General features: G+C 39.1%; 1 protein-coding gene across 1 annotated transcript in view; it reads right to left on the bottom strand.

The window, feature by feature from the left end:
* Positions 1-17509, bottom strand: part of SVEP1 (sushi, von Willebrand factor type A, EGF and pentraxin domain containing 1) — a 133536-nt gene that overhangs the window by 101743 nt on the left and 14284 nt on the right. The window contains exons 2-3 of the mRNA XM_021298751.2: positions 11100-11355; positions 9733-9909 (exon numbers count right to left, since the gene is read on the bottom strand). Of these exons, the coding sequence (XP_021154426.2) occupies positions 9733-9909; positions 11100-11355 (433 nt within the window). The remainder of the gene's footprint in view (positions 1-9732; positions 9910-11099; positions 11356-17509) is intronic.

The raw sequence follows: 17509 nt of genomic DNA, 5'->3' as shown, positions 1-17509 counted from the left end.
ACCTCACAGGCACAGGCACTAAGGCTAAACCTTACAAGTTAACTGTAGCACAAACTGCATCCTTGGAATTACTTAAGTACTTAAAGGTGATTCTTTCAAGCCTTCAGAGCCACTAGGGACAAAATAGTTCATTAAAACAAGATCTAAGTATCTTAACCTCTCTCCTCATTTCAATAACTAACACTCTTGGCTGTATACTGCCATCTTATTTTACCCTTGATGTCCTCTTTCAAGAATTTTCATTTTTTTCTTCTCTAAGACAAAAGCTACTTAAAGGCTCACAGAATGCTAAGATGTCTGCTTTTAATTTGTGAGACAGGCAGAAGTTCAGGAATAATATGTGTGCGTGCCTGTTATGAAAACATCCTGGCTATGTGTTTCTGAAAAGGCAGTGAATGACACTATGTAATCCACAGAGGTAACCAAAGAATGTTGCAGTAAAAGCCTTTTCATTAAGGGATTCAACTGATAGACAATTACTCCAATAAGTGCCTGGTACGATACAAGTCCCAATCCTGAAAATGATCCTCAAACCTGCAAGACCAGTCAAAGGCTAATCAAAGGCCTATGCTAAAATGGTAGGAGCCTAAACTGTTTAAAAATCTCTGACAACTGGCTGATGAATGTTTCAGGCAGTTAAGGAAGACATGGTCAGCACGAAGTTTGTAAACTACCACTTTGCCCAGGACTACACACGGCTGGAAAAGGATGTTTTCAAACCATGTAAAATCTCAGCAAAGGTAAGACAGCCTGCTTTTTATCCTGTCTAGAGACTCAAGGCAAAGCCCATGCTTAAGAGTAAAGGTTTTACAGTCATTTAACTAAAGGCTAAACCTATCTGGACCTGTATTTACACTCGGAGCCCCCTTCATTGTGACAGACACCTGCATTGTTATTATACTGGCCAAAGGACAGCTTGGGTGCTCGAGGGAGAGCCGAAGGCTGATCAGCACAGAAAGCTGGAGACTATTTCTATGTCATCTCTATTTCTATTCACAGCATAGTTTCTGCTTCTCTCAAGCCCTCCAGATGGTTGATTTTTCTCCCCTAATTGCACATACGAACTTTAGCCAGAGGCTTTATTTTCATGACTTCTGAGGTGATCCAGACAAGTCACTTCCGAGATAAGGAAAAAAGGGTAACTTGTGCATCACTTTCCAACCTCCCATCAAATTCATTACAGAAATAGCTCTTTACATAATACAAGAGTAAGAGTCTGCTTTGGCATAGAAACCTATTTTCTAAAGCCTCAGATGACATCTAGTTGGACAGGATGAGATGCTTTTCAATACTGCATGCAGATGTAAAATTACACCTTTGCTTTTCTGGTCCGCAAATGTCAAAACCAAAGCTGGGTTTTCACCTTCACCCTACAACTTGATTTTTAAAGAATTTCCTCAGAAATGATGCTGGTATACACAGAAAACTTTTGGTGTTTTTTGGGTAGGTTTGAGGTTTCCTTTCTCTGCTGCAATTCAGTTTTAAATGCAAAGGAAAAAAGCTACATAGTACAGAACTAGAAAAGCTCTACGCTAATGAAAAAACACTACCCATATTAGCTGTCACGTTACCTAAAACTTTTAATTTTGCAACAGAAGATGTATATAAATTGATACATAAGGCCTGGAGAAGAGTTAAAAAAATGAGTCACAGTTCCAAGGACTTGATTCAGAACTCTTTAACACTAGTGGAAATACTTATCAAAATACTTATCAAAACTATGGATATGGTTAAAACCCACCAGTAGCTGCACATGTCATTTGTGTAGGTGAAAAAACTTGTACAAAATTGACCAAGAAAAGATGCTTTTTTACAATTTTTCAAGAAAAGCTCACTGTCTGGCTCCAGAGTCTGTTAAAGAGTTTTTTTTGATGGACTGAATCTGGATTAAAATTCCAGTTTGGAAATGATGAGATTTACATAATCTTAAACAAAACAACAATCTTCCACCAAAACAAAGCAAAACCCCCAAGCAAGACTGCATGATCTGTCTCATCTGAGTTGTGAATACTTAGATCCTAAAAGAAAGAAAATAAAACCCCAACCTCAGCAGGTATTTTTCCTACTTATATTTATAAAATGTATACTTAAAAAAAAAAAAAAAAGTTTTGCTACTGTTTCCCTTCAAAGGCTTAACATTTGGAAAACACATCATGGAGGTTTTACAGTACCATAAGACACACTTCAGTAATTCACAAAACCTGTTATCACTTCATACACACTGTGCCTTAGGAACCTTTTTGGTATCACTGTGGGTACAAGTGGATAAGGCTTCAAGGAGGAAAGTCAGCAAAAGAAACCTCCTCTGCCAAAAATGCCCCATCTTCATAAAGCAGGTTGTTCAGGTGGGAAACAAACTACTTTTGTGTCAGAAGCCATTTAAAATGCAAGCAAAACTACTGTAGTATCATCCAAGCTAATACTTATCTCTGACAGATTCATTTCTATCCAAAAATCACCTCTTGACATGAAGAGTTTACTGATACTATGCTTTTAAATTCCTGAACCAAAGGAATTTATCTCTATTGTGTCCTACATTTGAAAAAATCTTGCAGCATTCAAATTCTTTTTCACTCATCCTTTGCTTTGCTTCCTATAGCAACAATAAGGAGAATCTCTACTTTAATTTCCAAAAGCAAAGCAGAAAATACTGGGCTTCATGGGACATATTTTTGAAGAAGCAGATTTCAATGTAAAAAAATCTGGAAGAACATGTCTGCATGCTTGTAGATATATTTTCCATACAAAGTATTTGTAAAAGCCATTTTCTTCAGACTTTATGCAAACAATAATTACAAATATTTTTGCATTACTTTTTGAAGTCTTAAGGAGTTCTTTTAAAAGATAACTAACCTACTAAACTTCCACAGCTTTATCTATGGTACTTGCTTCCTATATCTGCCTCCCTCATATACCTGTCTTCCAGTACCCTCAATGGAAAATCAGGCTGATTCATGTATCTCCTGTACTTACTCATCATGTTGTTATAATACCCTTGGTAGAAAAACACACTGATTTACATTTCTTGTGTATTTAATCATCATGATGTTATGTTCAAATTGTTACCCATAATGAGCCAAACAAGATTTATAAGAAAAAATACACAGAATGACAGCGATAAATGTTTTTGCCAGTATTCATTAGGCATCAATTCACTGTTGCTTAGTCATGGGTACTTTGCATCCTTCCTCTTGATTTAGATCCCTGCTTTCTTGTTTTCCCTTCTCCTTATATGACAGCCAGTCATTTTAACACAGTATATTCACAATAGAACCTCTGCTTATTATCACAGGCAAAAAGCCACTGAAGAGAGGCTGTAACAAAAGGCGGCTACATTCAGGAGAAGTATTTTTTAAAATGAAGAAATGACAAACAAAAGAGTGAAGTATACAAAGGTATCTCATCCCCCAAAGGGGTTACAGAAAGGAGTTCATGATTAGAGAGCTGCTAAGCAAAAGGATGGAATCACTGACTGAGGTGTTGTGCACAGAGAAAGGACTCTCCAGTCAAGCTTTTCTGTCTCTACAGTGGATGAGTCTACCTCCCAAGTCTCTCCAAACTGCTCAGGTTTTGTAAGCATTAATGAATGCTTCATTAAGCACATACATCCCAACTTCCTTGCCCAGTTAAATTCCAAGTTATTCCAATTAATCTTGTTTAATTTTTTTTTTCTTCTTTCTTCTTTTTTGTTATCAAGATCTGCAGGTTTAAGTGGCACAAGATAACAGACTAGTAGCCATTTGACAATTTCCTCAAGGAGATGCTGCTTTTTCAATTTGCTTGTTTTTTATGGCTGCAGGTCTCAGGAGAAGCTTTCTTTCAGTGAGAACTAAGCTAGAACTGAAGAGTATTTTTCTGATTAAAAAATTAAAAACAAAGGAGAGAAAAGGAATCAAACCAACTCCTGTCCAGTTTTAAGGAGTAAAGTCAGTAGACGAAAGCATGAAATGGCACTTGTGAGAGAGCAAGAAACCAAGTTCTAAGAGCTTGAAAATCTGCAGTCTGTGAACTAATTCAGACCTTCAGATTCAACAGGCAAATTTACCCTGAGATTTTGCTGAGGCTGGAGTAATTTTGTACACTGTCTTTTTCACACTTCCTTTCTTGCTCTCTTTTCCCTCCCTGTCTGTCAATCACTGGTGGAATCTCAGGGTGCTGCTGGCAGTTCTCTTCCAAATCCATGACAGGCACCCGTGTAAGAGTATAGTGGTTGTTATGATATGTGTTGTTAACTCTGGATGCCTTGGGGCTTGGAGGGATCTTGTAAAGTTAGTGAAAATTTCCACGTACAGTATGAAAAGTTCAAGATGGTTGGCAAAGCTTTACTAAGCCCTAACTCCTACAGGGTAGCTAAAGAAATTACTCCTGAAAAAGAATACTGAAGAACAGTCACGCAGTTTCCAAGGGGGTAGAAGCTCCTATCAAAAGGAAGGGAGGAAGGACACAGCATTGCAGAAGAGATGTTTAGCTTTCTTTGACTAGGCCATTGGAACCACAGAATCACAGAATGTTAGAGATTGGAAGGGACCTCAAAAGATCATCTAGTGAAATTCCACCACTGAAGCAGGAACACCTAGATTAAGTTACAAAGGAATATGTCCAGATGGGTTTTGAATGTCTCCAGAGTAGGAGACTCTACAACCCCCTGGGCAGCCTGTTCCAGTGTTCTGTTACCCTCACTGAGAAGTTTCTTCTCAATTTTAAGTGGAATCTCTTGTGTTCCAGTTTGAACCCATTACCCCATGTCCTGTCACTGGTTGTCACCGAGAAGAGCCTGGCTCCATCCTCATGACACTCACCCTTTATATATTTGTAAACATTAATTAGGCCACCCCTCAGTCTCCTCTTCTCCAAGCTAAAGAGCCCCAGCTCCGTCAGCATTTCCTCATAAGGGAGATGTTCCACTCCCTTAATCATCTTTGTTGCCCTGCACTGGACTCTCTCCAGCAGTTCCCTGTCCTTCTGGAACTGAGGGGCCCAGAACTGGACACAATATTCCAGATGGGGTCTCACCAGGGCAGAGTGGAGGGGAATGAGAACCTCTCTGGACCTACTAACCACCCCCTTCTAATCCACTCCAGGATGCCACTGGCCTTCCTGGCCATCAAGGGCACAATGCTGGCTCATGGTCATCCTGCTGTCCACCAGGACCCCCAGGACCCTTTCCCCGACACTGCTTTCTAGCAGGTTGTTCCCCGACTTATACTGGAACCTGGGGTTGTTCCTGCCCAGATGCAAGACTCTACACTTGCCCTTGTTATATTTCGTTAAATTTTCCCCCGCCCAACTCTCCATCCTGTCCAGGTCTCTGGATGGCAGCACAGCCTTCTGGTGTGTCAGCCACTCCTCCCAGCTTAGTGTCATCAGCAAACTTGCTGACAGTGCACTCTATTCCCTCATCCAAATAATTGATGAATATATTGAATAATATTGGCCCCAGTACTGACCCCTGAGGCACTCCACTAGATACAGGCCTCCAACTAGACTCTGCCTCACCGACCACGGCTCTCTGGCTTCTTTCCTTCAGCCAGTTCGCAGTCCACCTCACTACCCAATCATCCAGACGTCCCTCAGTTTAGCTGTGAGGATGCTGTGGGAGACTGTGTCAAAGGCTTTACTGAAGTCAAGGTAGATCACATCCAGCACTCTGCCATCATCTATCCACCTTGTTACATTCTCATAAAAGGCTATGAGGTTGGTCAAGCATGACCTACCCTTGGTAAAGCCATGCTGACTGCCCCTAATGACCCTCTTATCCTTGATATGCCTTGAGATGGCACCAAGGATAAGTTATTCCATCACCACCAGAACTAAAGTTCTTCCTGCATGACTAAGTAAATAACTGTTAGTAACATATTAAACACAAAAATATTTTTTTCTAGCTGGAAAGCTATCCAACTCATGAACATCATCTTTTGTTTTGCATTCTTAACAGAAACAATACTAAAATTCTCATGGAAAAAAGTACTCAGCAGAAAATTGGTTCCAAAATCCAAGACACCACAAAATACAAATTTCCCCTGCCTTGCTGGACCTGTGTTTCCTCCAAGTTTAAAGTATTTTCAGTGAATCTGTTCTGAATTAAAATTTGTAGAAAAAACGAAAAGTTTCCACATGATTTCAGGTTTCATTGAAAAGGCTGTTTATAGATCTAATCCATGTGCTGTTTTGTAGGCAAAACTGTTGTCCTCGTAGTTGTGATAACCAATATGAGGCATACTCCTAAACCAAAGCCTAGGGAACCTATTGAATACTCATATAGATGGTGAAATTCTACACTTCAATAGTTATACCCAAGTACTGGGCCAGAAATTAACAAAAGAAGTAATAACTAGCATAGTCTACAAGTATGTCATTTACTAGTTCTGCTCCACCAGCTGCACAACATCTTCATGGGTTCCTTGTGCTGCAAAAAATGGTATCCACATGTCAGATAAAAGAAAATACTGTTGTAAGACAAGTTTCATGGCCTCCCCAATAGCTATGGTTCTGCTTGGGAGGTAAGTGATGAGATGAACATGATGGGCATCTTCCTTTACTTTCATCACTGTCAATCTAAAAAGTCATCCAACCCAAGAACCCACTTAAAAAAAGAACCTTCTCTGGAGAATTTTGCTGAAAAAAAATCTGTGAAAAGGCTGGGTTAAAAACACATTCTCTAACTTCCTAAGACAGAGAAGAAGATACAAATGGAGATCTGGACATTTGTTTTACGTTTTCCCTGGAACAAGCAGTTTACTTGAATGGACCACATTTTTATTGATGGAAGACACAGTGTTAGATAGTGGAAATCACGGCTTTGTTTTTGACCATCTCTGTATTTTTGTTTAGTTTTATCTAGTTTGAAACTCAACATTGGTAATCAAGGAAAGGAAGGAGAAAAAAAGTGAAGTGTTATTGAAGAGGAGGTGTTTATATACTCCACAATACTTTGGACTGGTTATGATAGTGCCTCTGCTCTTCCTCTTTCTCCCTTTGTCATAATTGTCACAGATATCTTTGGCTGCATGAGGCTTCTCATGGGGGCCAAGAAGCTCTTGTTTGCTTTGCTTTTTAAAGTACAGAACAGTCAGTCTGTTCTTCTTTTTGTGGCATATCATCAACAATATTATAAAGAACAACAAAGGAACATTGAAGCCAATTTCTGCTTTTTGGCACAAAGCATGTGGCTCCTATTTTATTTTATTTTATGGAGGCTTTCTAGAGAGTGTTTTCAGGTAATTAGTAAAGTAAAGAACTGTTGTCATTTTTACATAGTTGTTCTGATGTCTCACGTTTAAAACCATAAACAACAGTAAGGTGGTATAATGTATAAGCACAAGAGCATACAGAAGAGAAGATATATCACAGAAGAACAATCTCCCATCTGAATGAAAACTCTTGAAAAAAAGCTTTAGTTTATTAAGTAAACATAGGCTAGTGGAGCATCTGCAAGTTTAACCAACTAAAAGCTAAAACTAGTCCAATTAAAATGAAAGTCCTATCACTGTAAACTTGCCAAAAGTCCTCCTGCACATTATACAATGAAGAGAAGTTAAGATGCATTATCAAGATTCCTTATGCTTTACCAATCCACAGCTTTGTTCACCTGGGAAATGTTAAAAAAAAAAAAAAAAAAAAAAAAAAAAAAGTTGGAATCCTTTTCGGAATGAAATATTTCAAAATATGCTGGTTTTCCTTTAAAGAACATATGTTGCCTTTTGTTTGTGTCTCTCTTAAAGAAGAATACAATAGTTGAGCACAGCAGACATATTTTAAAGAACAACTTGAGTTACTCAGGTCAAATTCTCCCTAAAATATGTATTCAACTGCCTTCACATATACAGCAGATGGCTGCAATCATCGGCTTATTTGCAGCGTATCTAATACCAAACCCTTTTAAAAACTTAGTTTAGAAGCACCTGCTGATTATGTAAATATTAAACTTTCATCTGCAGCTGCAAATTGCCCATTTAAAGAAATCAGAAATCTGGCACTCAGAAGATATGCTTGTCCCATCAAAAGATCCTGTCATGTAGAAAGTGTAACTCTAAAATGATAGGCCCACTATCTTTAGGAATAGCTCAAAACAATATTTAATGATACAAGCTATTGATAAAGGCAGAAATTCCACGTTTATTGTGTTCCACAGGTTACTAGGGCACTCAAGGTGGAGGAAGTTGACTTGAATTACAAAAAAAAAAATTAATATGAAAATGTGATTTTGTCTGAAATAAATTAGAATTACAATTGAAAGTAAGGAAAATGGCATAGTGTTATCTTCATTTGGAGTTAACTGAGCACACAAGTAAGCTGCGCCCACTTACATAAAACAGGATTCTGATCCAATATGCCAATGCTGACATTGACTTTAACTACATTCCTCTGCTTGGTTTGCACTCATACCCCAATGAATTCCTGCTTACCTCCTCTGAATAGAGAACAAAGGAAAGATGCTCCAGAGGCACAAGGTAAATTACAAGGTGATGACTGGCAGGGAGTATAATACAACTGATCAGCTTTCCAACACAAACACTGGGATACCTCAGTCCTTTCCTGCACTGGTGGCAGACAACACCTCTTCTCCATTACGTGCTTATGTGTAGTCCAGATCCCTCAGTGTATCCTTATAATCCTCCTCGTGCAGACATACAGCCATCACAGTCTCTGTTAAACCTGAAGGAATTCTTCATCTTCTAGTCACAAACCTGCCTGTGTCTAGTCTCTGAACAGAACTACCAACTCTTACAAGTCACCTCAAGAGACTTCCTACATGTAATGAAAATCACATTTAAAAAAGCAGCATGGCCCTCATTAACAGCTATCCAACCAATTCATGTATCCATTGCACCTAGTTCACATTTAATGAGGAGACATTTCCTGAGAACTGTGGTATGTAGAATATAAGTGAGATATGAGAATGCAAATAAGATTGATATAAATACTGTATTTTGTTTCAAGCTGAGCAATATTTTACTATTAGTATTCCTTTTGTCCAGCTCACAAACCAAATACACCAGAGCTCAGATATGCTCTGATAATTTAAAAACTTTTGTCCTAAAAAAATTAATTGAGTTAGACAAAACCTGCACACTCTCTTTGACAATAAAGAACTGTAAATTGTTGTTATTTCAACTGGAGACTTTGAATGTATACTAGTAAAAGGACTTGTTCAAAAAGCAGTAACAACAACAACAATAATCTTAGCAAAATGTGATGACAAATTTCTGTTTAGTGACCCAATGCCTTCTTCCTCTTTGGTAACTGAAAGTAAACATGAGAGAATTAAAGAACATTCAATAGACTGCAAGTTTCGCCAAGGATTTATCCTGCAAAGATACACATATACAGCCCCTCTCCAAACAGAAAAGTTCATGAAAGTTCAAAAAGTGATCAGCAAAATTTATGAAGGAAAAATTTACTAAGAGCACCTGAGGGCAAAAGACATTACCTCAGACTTCATAAACTCTAGTCACAAACTGCTGGTGAGCTGTGTTTTAGGGAAGTTTTACTGTGTCAGAACATTTGCCCTATTCTTATCACTTTCTTGTCCATCTCTTTGGACTATTGCTGGAGACAAGGTACAAGGTGACTTTGACTAATAGAGCTATTCTGTGTCTTCAGCCAGAGAGTTTTCTGACAGCCTGAAACGAATTCTGATCCAGGTTCATATCAATAACCCCAAATAGAGCTTTTCACTCTCAACTGGATTAGCCATAAAGAGAAACACAAGCACTGAGACATGAGACTCACCTGTGCATTCATGTTGTAGTCCTTTGCCATAGTATCCTTTTTCACAGATGCACTCAAACTGGCCAGTGTGAGTGCCGCATTTACAGCTTGCCATGATGTCACAGCAGTTTTCATTTGCCTCACAGAGATATGAACAATGCGATAAATCTTCTTGGATATAGCTGCCAGAAGGCAGGTCTGAAATAGTATCAATTTATTAACAAAAAATCCAAACAAAATCCCCCCACAACCTCACATTATGTCATTAGTGAAATGTTTCTTAAAAAACCTAGGCTGCAGTTTTAAGTAGTAGCGATGCTAGCCTGAAGCAGAGCCTTGTTACACTCAAAGTGTAAAAAAAAGAAATTGGTTTTCTTATTCTGGAAAAAAGCTCACTTAAATCCATGGTGCAAAGGTCCCCAAATTTTCTAACCTGGCTTCATTTGAGTCTAAGACCACCAGAATGCAGTCCCACTCCCAGCAGAAGCTGCCGGGACAGTCTTTCCTGGCTTGGGTGGATGCCACCTCCTTCCCATCAGGAGAGCACTTGGTCATGGCATGTATAACCAGTTGGTCATAATAAAATCTTTCCTTCAGCACATTCACATAGACCAGTTATATCTTAGATGTAACAAACAGAATGGCGGTAAATGACACCACTTACATAAAAGTAGTATGCTTTTAAAAGTTAAATGTAGCAAACAAATGCAAATGGTTAGTCTGATGAATATTGTAAGCCTCAATGAGGCAGCACTGGCTTACAAATGAAGGTCTAGTCACATGCTCTCTCTTGCTAGTCTAAACTTACTCTCTTTTTCAGGAAGAACTCTGTGTTTTTCTAAAATATGGTAGATTAAAAAAGAACAACTGCACAGTCTCTTTCCACTCCTCGCTCTCTCCCGTTTTTACTGAATGTATAAGGTCATAGCCATAAATTGTATTTCCTCCTATATACAAATCAGTTCAGAACAGTCTAGCTTTGGGTTTTGTGTAAAATAACAACAGGTATTAAGGTGAGTCCTAATGTGTGCACTAGGTTTCTCTTTTGGACAACCATGTATCTGAATACAAAGTTCTTCTATTCAAGCAGAAGTTACACTGGGTCAAGACCACGGTCTGTTCTTCATGGAGAAAATGAAGACCTGAATGGAGGTAAATATATATATACCAAGCAGAATAATTTGGCTCACATTTTGCTGATGACGAGTTAGTCAAACAAACAATTTATCTTTTTACCTGAGGAATGAACACCTCTACTAGAAAGAGGAAAAATATTTACAAAAAAAGGGATCAACACTACATGAAATCTAATTACAAGACAGTACTAGAGATCTTTCTATGCAGACCTCTCTGTTCTCTGTAGACTTCTGAAGTTAGTACATTAATACCTTCATGAAGAGCCCTGCGTGCCAGAGCTTCAAACTCAGTAAAACTGTGAAGAAGGTAACAGTGATCTTCTTTTGGATGGGATGCCATGTCATTCAGTTCTCGGATATTCCCCTGCCATATCCCAAAGGTGAAGATCTCCACTCCAAATTCTCGCAAGGATGCTGCAACGGGTCTTGGGTCTCCCCCATTGGAATATCCATCAGTAATGAGAAATATCACCTTTGTGGCATTTCCACGGGCATGCCGTAATATTTGCTGGAAGAGAAAACAAAATCACACACCTCAGCAAAAGGCCAGCAGCAGTTGATCTGTACACTACTTCCCCCATGATGTGGATCTTTTTATTTGAATTATATACCTAGATTAAGTCCTTGTAAGACCACGCACTACAACAAAGATCAACCATCTGCAAACAGAGCCTGTGGTTAGACAAGGCCACCTACTGAGTCACACTTCAGATGGTCACAGTCTGAACAATCACAGAAACCATGACATGATCTGAAATAAGACACTTTTCACACTGACTGATTAAGTCACCTGTGTGTCAGCCAGCCATGTTCCTGACCAGTGCTTCAGCAACTTTGTTGCATAGGTAATACAAACATTAAAACTCTAGTGCAAGACACATGAGATGAGAGATCAGATGCTGCCAACTGTCCCAGTGCCAGGGGAATGATGTGGATGTGTATCAGCTGCCAGTTCCATTCATGTTGCTTCTCCATTCAGCTTGTGAAATGCCATTTGTTTCCAAATTTGCTTGAACCATTCAGGTAGGTGAAAACTCATCAAATCCCACCCTGAAAATGTGCTGCAAATGGTGGCATAACCACTCTCATTATCATGGCTTTCAGTATGTAACTTAGGGACAAATTCTCTAAAGTTTGTAAGAGGTAAGTAAGAACAAAAAGTGCATTATTAGGGATAATTTTGCTCAAAAAATACACAAATCTACTGGAAAAATTGTAGGGACTGACAGATCCATGAAAGGTGACGAACCAGTCAAAACCACATATAGAAGGAAGGAAAAGGTAGTGAGATGGAAGAGATCCTGTCAGAAACAGACGTTAAAAAAAAATCTCAGACAGGTGATGTGCAATGCAAAAATATAGTTGTGCCTGATGAGACTTCATAAGCCCTTCTCTGTGAAGGGAAGTTGAACAGGTTTTAGAAACAGATGAGAACATGGAATTACTTAGAAACAAGTTCCTACTTGCCAGGCTAGAAAATTATAAATAAAAAGGAAAGAATTTGGGTATATCACGTCCTTTTAAATAAGTTTCAAAAGAGTGACAATGCACGAGGCGATTTGCTTCCCTACACTCACCCTCAGCATCCATCCTACAGTCAGGTGCTGAATCTTTACTACCAGCACAACTGCACTAGGAAACTGGAACCCAGAAAAATATGGAGTTTAACCAGGTAACCAGTAGATAAACAAGTGACTAAAAGAACACTCAGTTTTCTTCATTCTGTGCAAACTGGTTTCTCCTAAAAGACCAAAATCTTTCTATTTGTATCTGCCATCATGGTGCCTACTCTTCTGTTGGTGATACACTTTTTTCTATTGAGTCTGAGGTAACAAATATGATCTAACATATTTTAATGTCATCTCATGTTTTGATTCACTAGATTATAAGGCCCACTTCTGAATTATTGTTAGTTTCCTCCCAAGAAACATTTGGATTCTTGGTTATTTTAACCCCAGCATATCATTCCCCATTTGCTCCTGTTGAATTGTGCTTTTCTCCCTTATAGCAGTTTAACAAGATTACCTTAGGTTGTCCATCATGGCCCCAAAAAAACTGCCTGTAATCCCTTCCACCTTGCAGCCACTTAGAGATTTAAGGATCATTTCATCTATTATGTCACAGAAGACATTTGTAAAAATACTCAGTACTGCCTAAGGACATGCCCCACAGATTCCTGACCAATTCATCCTTCCAGTCTGACAGTGCAAGAGTGCTAAGTACTCTGCGAGTACGCTGGATGACAGGTAGAGCACTTGCAAAAATGTGATGTTAATGTCCAGTGGACTAGACACCACCCTATGGAGTCACCACACTCACAGTTAGCCACAGGCTGTCAGACTATGAGTAAATATGGGACCACCACCAACCTCGTGGTGGCCAGATGCTGTCTGAGGTCCTAAAGCAGAGGATCATGAAGGTGCAGCTTCTCCTTCCTCCATGGACTTATCTGGAAGGAGTTAGATGCACTTTCAACTTGGTACCATGCAAATTACTAACATGTTTATTTCAGTAACAGATTGTACCACTCAGCAATCAATATAACAGACCACATACTACAGACCTTTGAATGATACTCCAAAACCCATGTCGTTACGTGATGAGTAGTAAATGTATTTAACCCACCCTTAACAAACACGAATTCCAAAAATGGGTATGAACTGAGTTGAGCAGTTTCATTACAAAATTCTGAAGTAAGACATATAAAGTAAAATTGTCTGGCTTTCAGCTCCAACAAAAGCTTACAAGTTAGGTCAGTCCAAAGAACCTGCAGAGATTTTATAATCTTTCCAGTAAGCCAGGTCAGATTTCAAGACAATTTAATTTTGACTTGTCAATTCATTTACTTCAGGTAGATACTAAACAAAAACAAGCACATATATTATAAATCAAATCATAGACCATTGGCACTGTAGTAAGAAAGACTGCCAAGCAGTGTGCTGCTGTTGGGCTTGATTTTATTACTACTTGTATGCAAAACCCAAAGGGAGTGAAACCAAATTCTCTTGTAGACACAAATACCCTTTACAAACCAAATCTATTGTTCCTCATGTTATTTAAGTCATAAGTAGAAAACGAGAATGAAGTGAAAAACTAGAATGAAGTGGAAAACTAGATTGAAAAGAATCAGGAAAATAAAGACAAGGGAAAAGAAAATACAAAGGCAAAGAGTAGGAAAAAAATACAAATGCCTCATTTTGAAATGCATTTTGAAATGCGTGCTCTACGCCAAGTGCCATTGCAGGCAGAGAGGGGAGTGCTATTTATGATTAACAGATTCAATTAACATGCTTAGCAATTACTGTGCTATTTTAAAATACAATCTAAGCAACTTAAACTTCTATTCAACTTCTTAAGTATTCAGGCTGAAATTTTCCACTCAGGATGTTTGTCCCAAGCTGTTTCAGTGAAAATGGCTTTTATTTCAAAAAAAACAGGATGAGGAAAAACATATGTTCCATCCATACTTATTTGTTTTTTGCAAACACAGCATCTCTGAGCTTTGCAGAAGGAACTTTCAATTTTCAAATCACATTTACAATGAAGGTGAAAAAATAGACCCCAAACATATGCAAACTGTGGAACTTGTGTAACTGAAGAAGAAACTACAATTTGCACAGGTTTAAGAGACACAATGGAGATCGCCACTGCAATTCTCTGAAGATCCCACCTGCATGCAGCCTGCTTTAGCAGAATATGATTTCAACTCAAGATTATGTCATAACACATACAGAAGGGGGAACAAAGCTTAGTTTTGGCAAGACGTGCCTTGCAATTTCAGTACAATTTCAGCACTGTTTCCCTCTCTGCATAGCACAAAGCTGCAAAAACTTTGTAGATGAAGGTAGTAGACAACATTATATGTTACCCTAGCTTTTCAGCAGGTGATACTTAAAACAGGTAACAATCAATCTTCTATATTTTCCCTAAATATATTAATCAATGATTTGGATGAGGGAAATTTGCTGATGACACCAAGCTGGGAGGAGTGGCTGACACACCAGAAGGCTGTGCTGCCATCCAGAGACCTGGACAGGACGGAGAGTTGGGCGGGGAAAAATTTAATGAAATATAACAAGGGCAAGTGTAGAGTCTTGCATCTGGGCAGGAACAACCCCAGGTTCCAGTATAAGTCAGGGAACAACCTGCTAGAGGGCAGTGTAGGGGAAAGGGACCTGGGGTCCTGGTGGACAGCAGGATGACCATGAGCCAGCACTGTGCCCTTTTGGCCAGGAAGGCCAATGGCATCCTGGTGTATATTACAAGGAGGGCGGTTAGTAGGTCCAGAGAGGTTCTCCTTCCTCTCTGCTCTGTCCTGGTGAGACCACACCTTGAATATTGTGTCCAGTTCTGGGCCCCTCAGTTCCAGAAGGACAGGGAACTGCTGGAGAGAGTCCAGTGCAGGGCAACGAAGATGATTAAGGGAGTGGAACATCTCCCTTATGAGGAAATGCTGATGGAGTTGGGGCTCTTTAGCTTGGAGAAGAGGAGACTGAGGGGTGACCTCAATAATGTTTAAAGATTATATAAAGGGTGAGTGTCAGGAGGATGGAGTCAGGCTCTTCTTGGTGACAATCGATGATAGGACAAGGGGCAATGGGTACAAACTGGAACACAAAAGGTTCCACTTAAGTTTGAGAAGAAACTTCTTCTCAGTGAGGTTGACAGAACACTGGAATATGCTGCCCAGAGGGCTGTGGAGTCTCCTACTCTGGAAGCATTCAAGACCTGCCTGGATGCCTCCCTGTGTAACCTCATCTGGGTGTTCCTGCTCCGGAAGGCGAACTGGACTGGATGATCTTTCGAGGTCCCTTCCAATCCCTGACATTCTGTGATTCTGTGAACAACAAGCAGGCAACAGCTTATTTTGAAAGGGCGACCACCAGTTTGGGGCAGCACCTCTCTCACAAACAGACACAAACTGAGCTAATAGAGCACGAAGCTGTCTTCCTGCTACCTGACAGACTTCAGGCACCAGTGGATCTGAGCACAGAAACAGACAGATGAACAGACAGGATTGCTAAATATTGCCCCTAGAAATCAAAACAAAACAAAGCCACTGAACAGCTTGGCCCTCATGTCTTGCAGCTGTAGCTCTAGACACAGAAACCCTGCTGTATAACAGCAGAGCAAAAGAACAAGGGAAAGAAAGAAACATTCAGCATTTGAGGGGAAAAAAAAACCCGACGTAAGTCTGTTTTTAAATCATCTGTATATGTCTAGTGGTGCAGTGAGTGTTTTGTTTCTTTCTTTGAAAGCAGAGTGACATTCAGAGCTGCTGGCAATCCAAGCAACAGTCTGCATTGCTCTGCCTCTTGTCTGCAATATTTGTGTGGTATTTCACATAATTTTTGTTTCCTTTAACCCTGACTCACATTTCTCTATTTCAAGACACCTCTCTCCTTCCCTCTCCAGAAAGTAGTTTCAAAAGCTGGTGGTGTTTGTTTGTTTGTTTTGTTTTGTTTTTAAATTATTATTATTTTTTAATTTCCCCAACAGAAATTTCATGCATTATAAAATGTCTGTTCCCTTAACCCCTAAACTTGTAAGCATATAGAGAGGTGATTCCATGGATTTAATGAGCCCTCATCAACTTCACGGACTGTATCTACATAAAGATTACTTCTTTTCATGACACAGCTCTGCAGTCCTTTCCTAAATTGTTAGGTTCTTCAATAATTAAAGCTTAAAAGCCCACTAAACAGTACTCAGAAGTTAAAGGGATTTCTTTGGTATGAATATTCACATCTGCTTCTGATTTTACTATCAAATGAAACTTAGCATCAGTCATAACCCAAAATAAGGTGCTGAATGACCTGTTTAATTGAGAACAGAGCCCATTTGGTCACTACAATCAGAAAAATAATAAGGGATAAATACAAACAAAACAATTAATGCTCTTGATGAGTGCAAGGAAACGCATGGGGCCACTAGAAACACCTTGCCTTTAGTACCTGTTTTCTTTTGTACACTTCTATCACAGGAATGATAGGTCAGTTTCAGTAACCCTTCCAGATTCTAAATAAAACATTCTTTTCACATTAGCAAAAAGTTATTACCATCTGTATTGTATTCTGTCTCTGTTTAGTGTGAACAAATATCTGGCAGACTCACTATTTTCTTTGTGCCAATAACAGTCCTTAGAATCAAAAAATGAAGTGTTGTGCAACACAAAAAGTAGTTGTACAAAATCCTCCTCTAGAAATTCACCACTGTAAGGCAAAATGAAATCCTATCAGTACAGTCACAAAAAAAACCCAAAACAAAACAAACCAGTTAAAAGCACTGACTTCTGTGTTCTTCAGTTTGTAATACAAAATTGGGGGATGAGTAGTACCCAAGACCAAAAACTTCTTCAGCCATTTGACAGCCACAGCAATGACATCAAAGGTTCTCTATTGCTGCCTTGGTTATGTGCTCTGCATCTACTGTATGAATATTTGATCTTGGGCCTAATCTCTATCCTTACAAAGTGTTTTGCTTTTAGAGAAGATTTTGACCATACAGAATTCGATATTAATATATCTATCTAGAGGGAAACAAACTGAAATTGGTTAATCTGCCTCACTTTACACACTAAACCTTAGATAACATCAGACAGCCCCAGGATCCTTGCCAGGGGAAACTTGCCTTAAGAGGTTTAAGTTGGAACCTAGCTTTCA

The sequence above is a fragment of the Columba livia genome, chromosome Z (genome assembly GCF_036013475.1).
Source record: "Columba livia isolate bColLiv1 breed racing homer chromosome Z, bColLiv1.pat.W.v2, whole genome shotgun sequence".
Taxonomy (NCBI): domain Eukaryota; kingdom Metazoa; phylum Chordata; class Aves; order Columbiformes; family Columbidae; genus Columba; species Columba livia.
The sequence above is the reverse complement of the archived record's forward strand: the minus strand, read 5'-3'. Positions and strand labels throughout refer to the sequence as shown.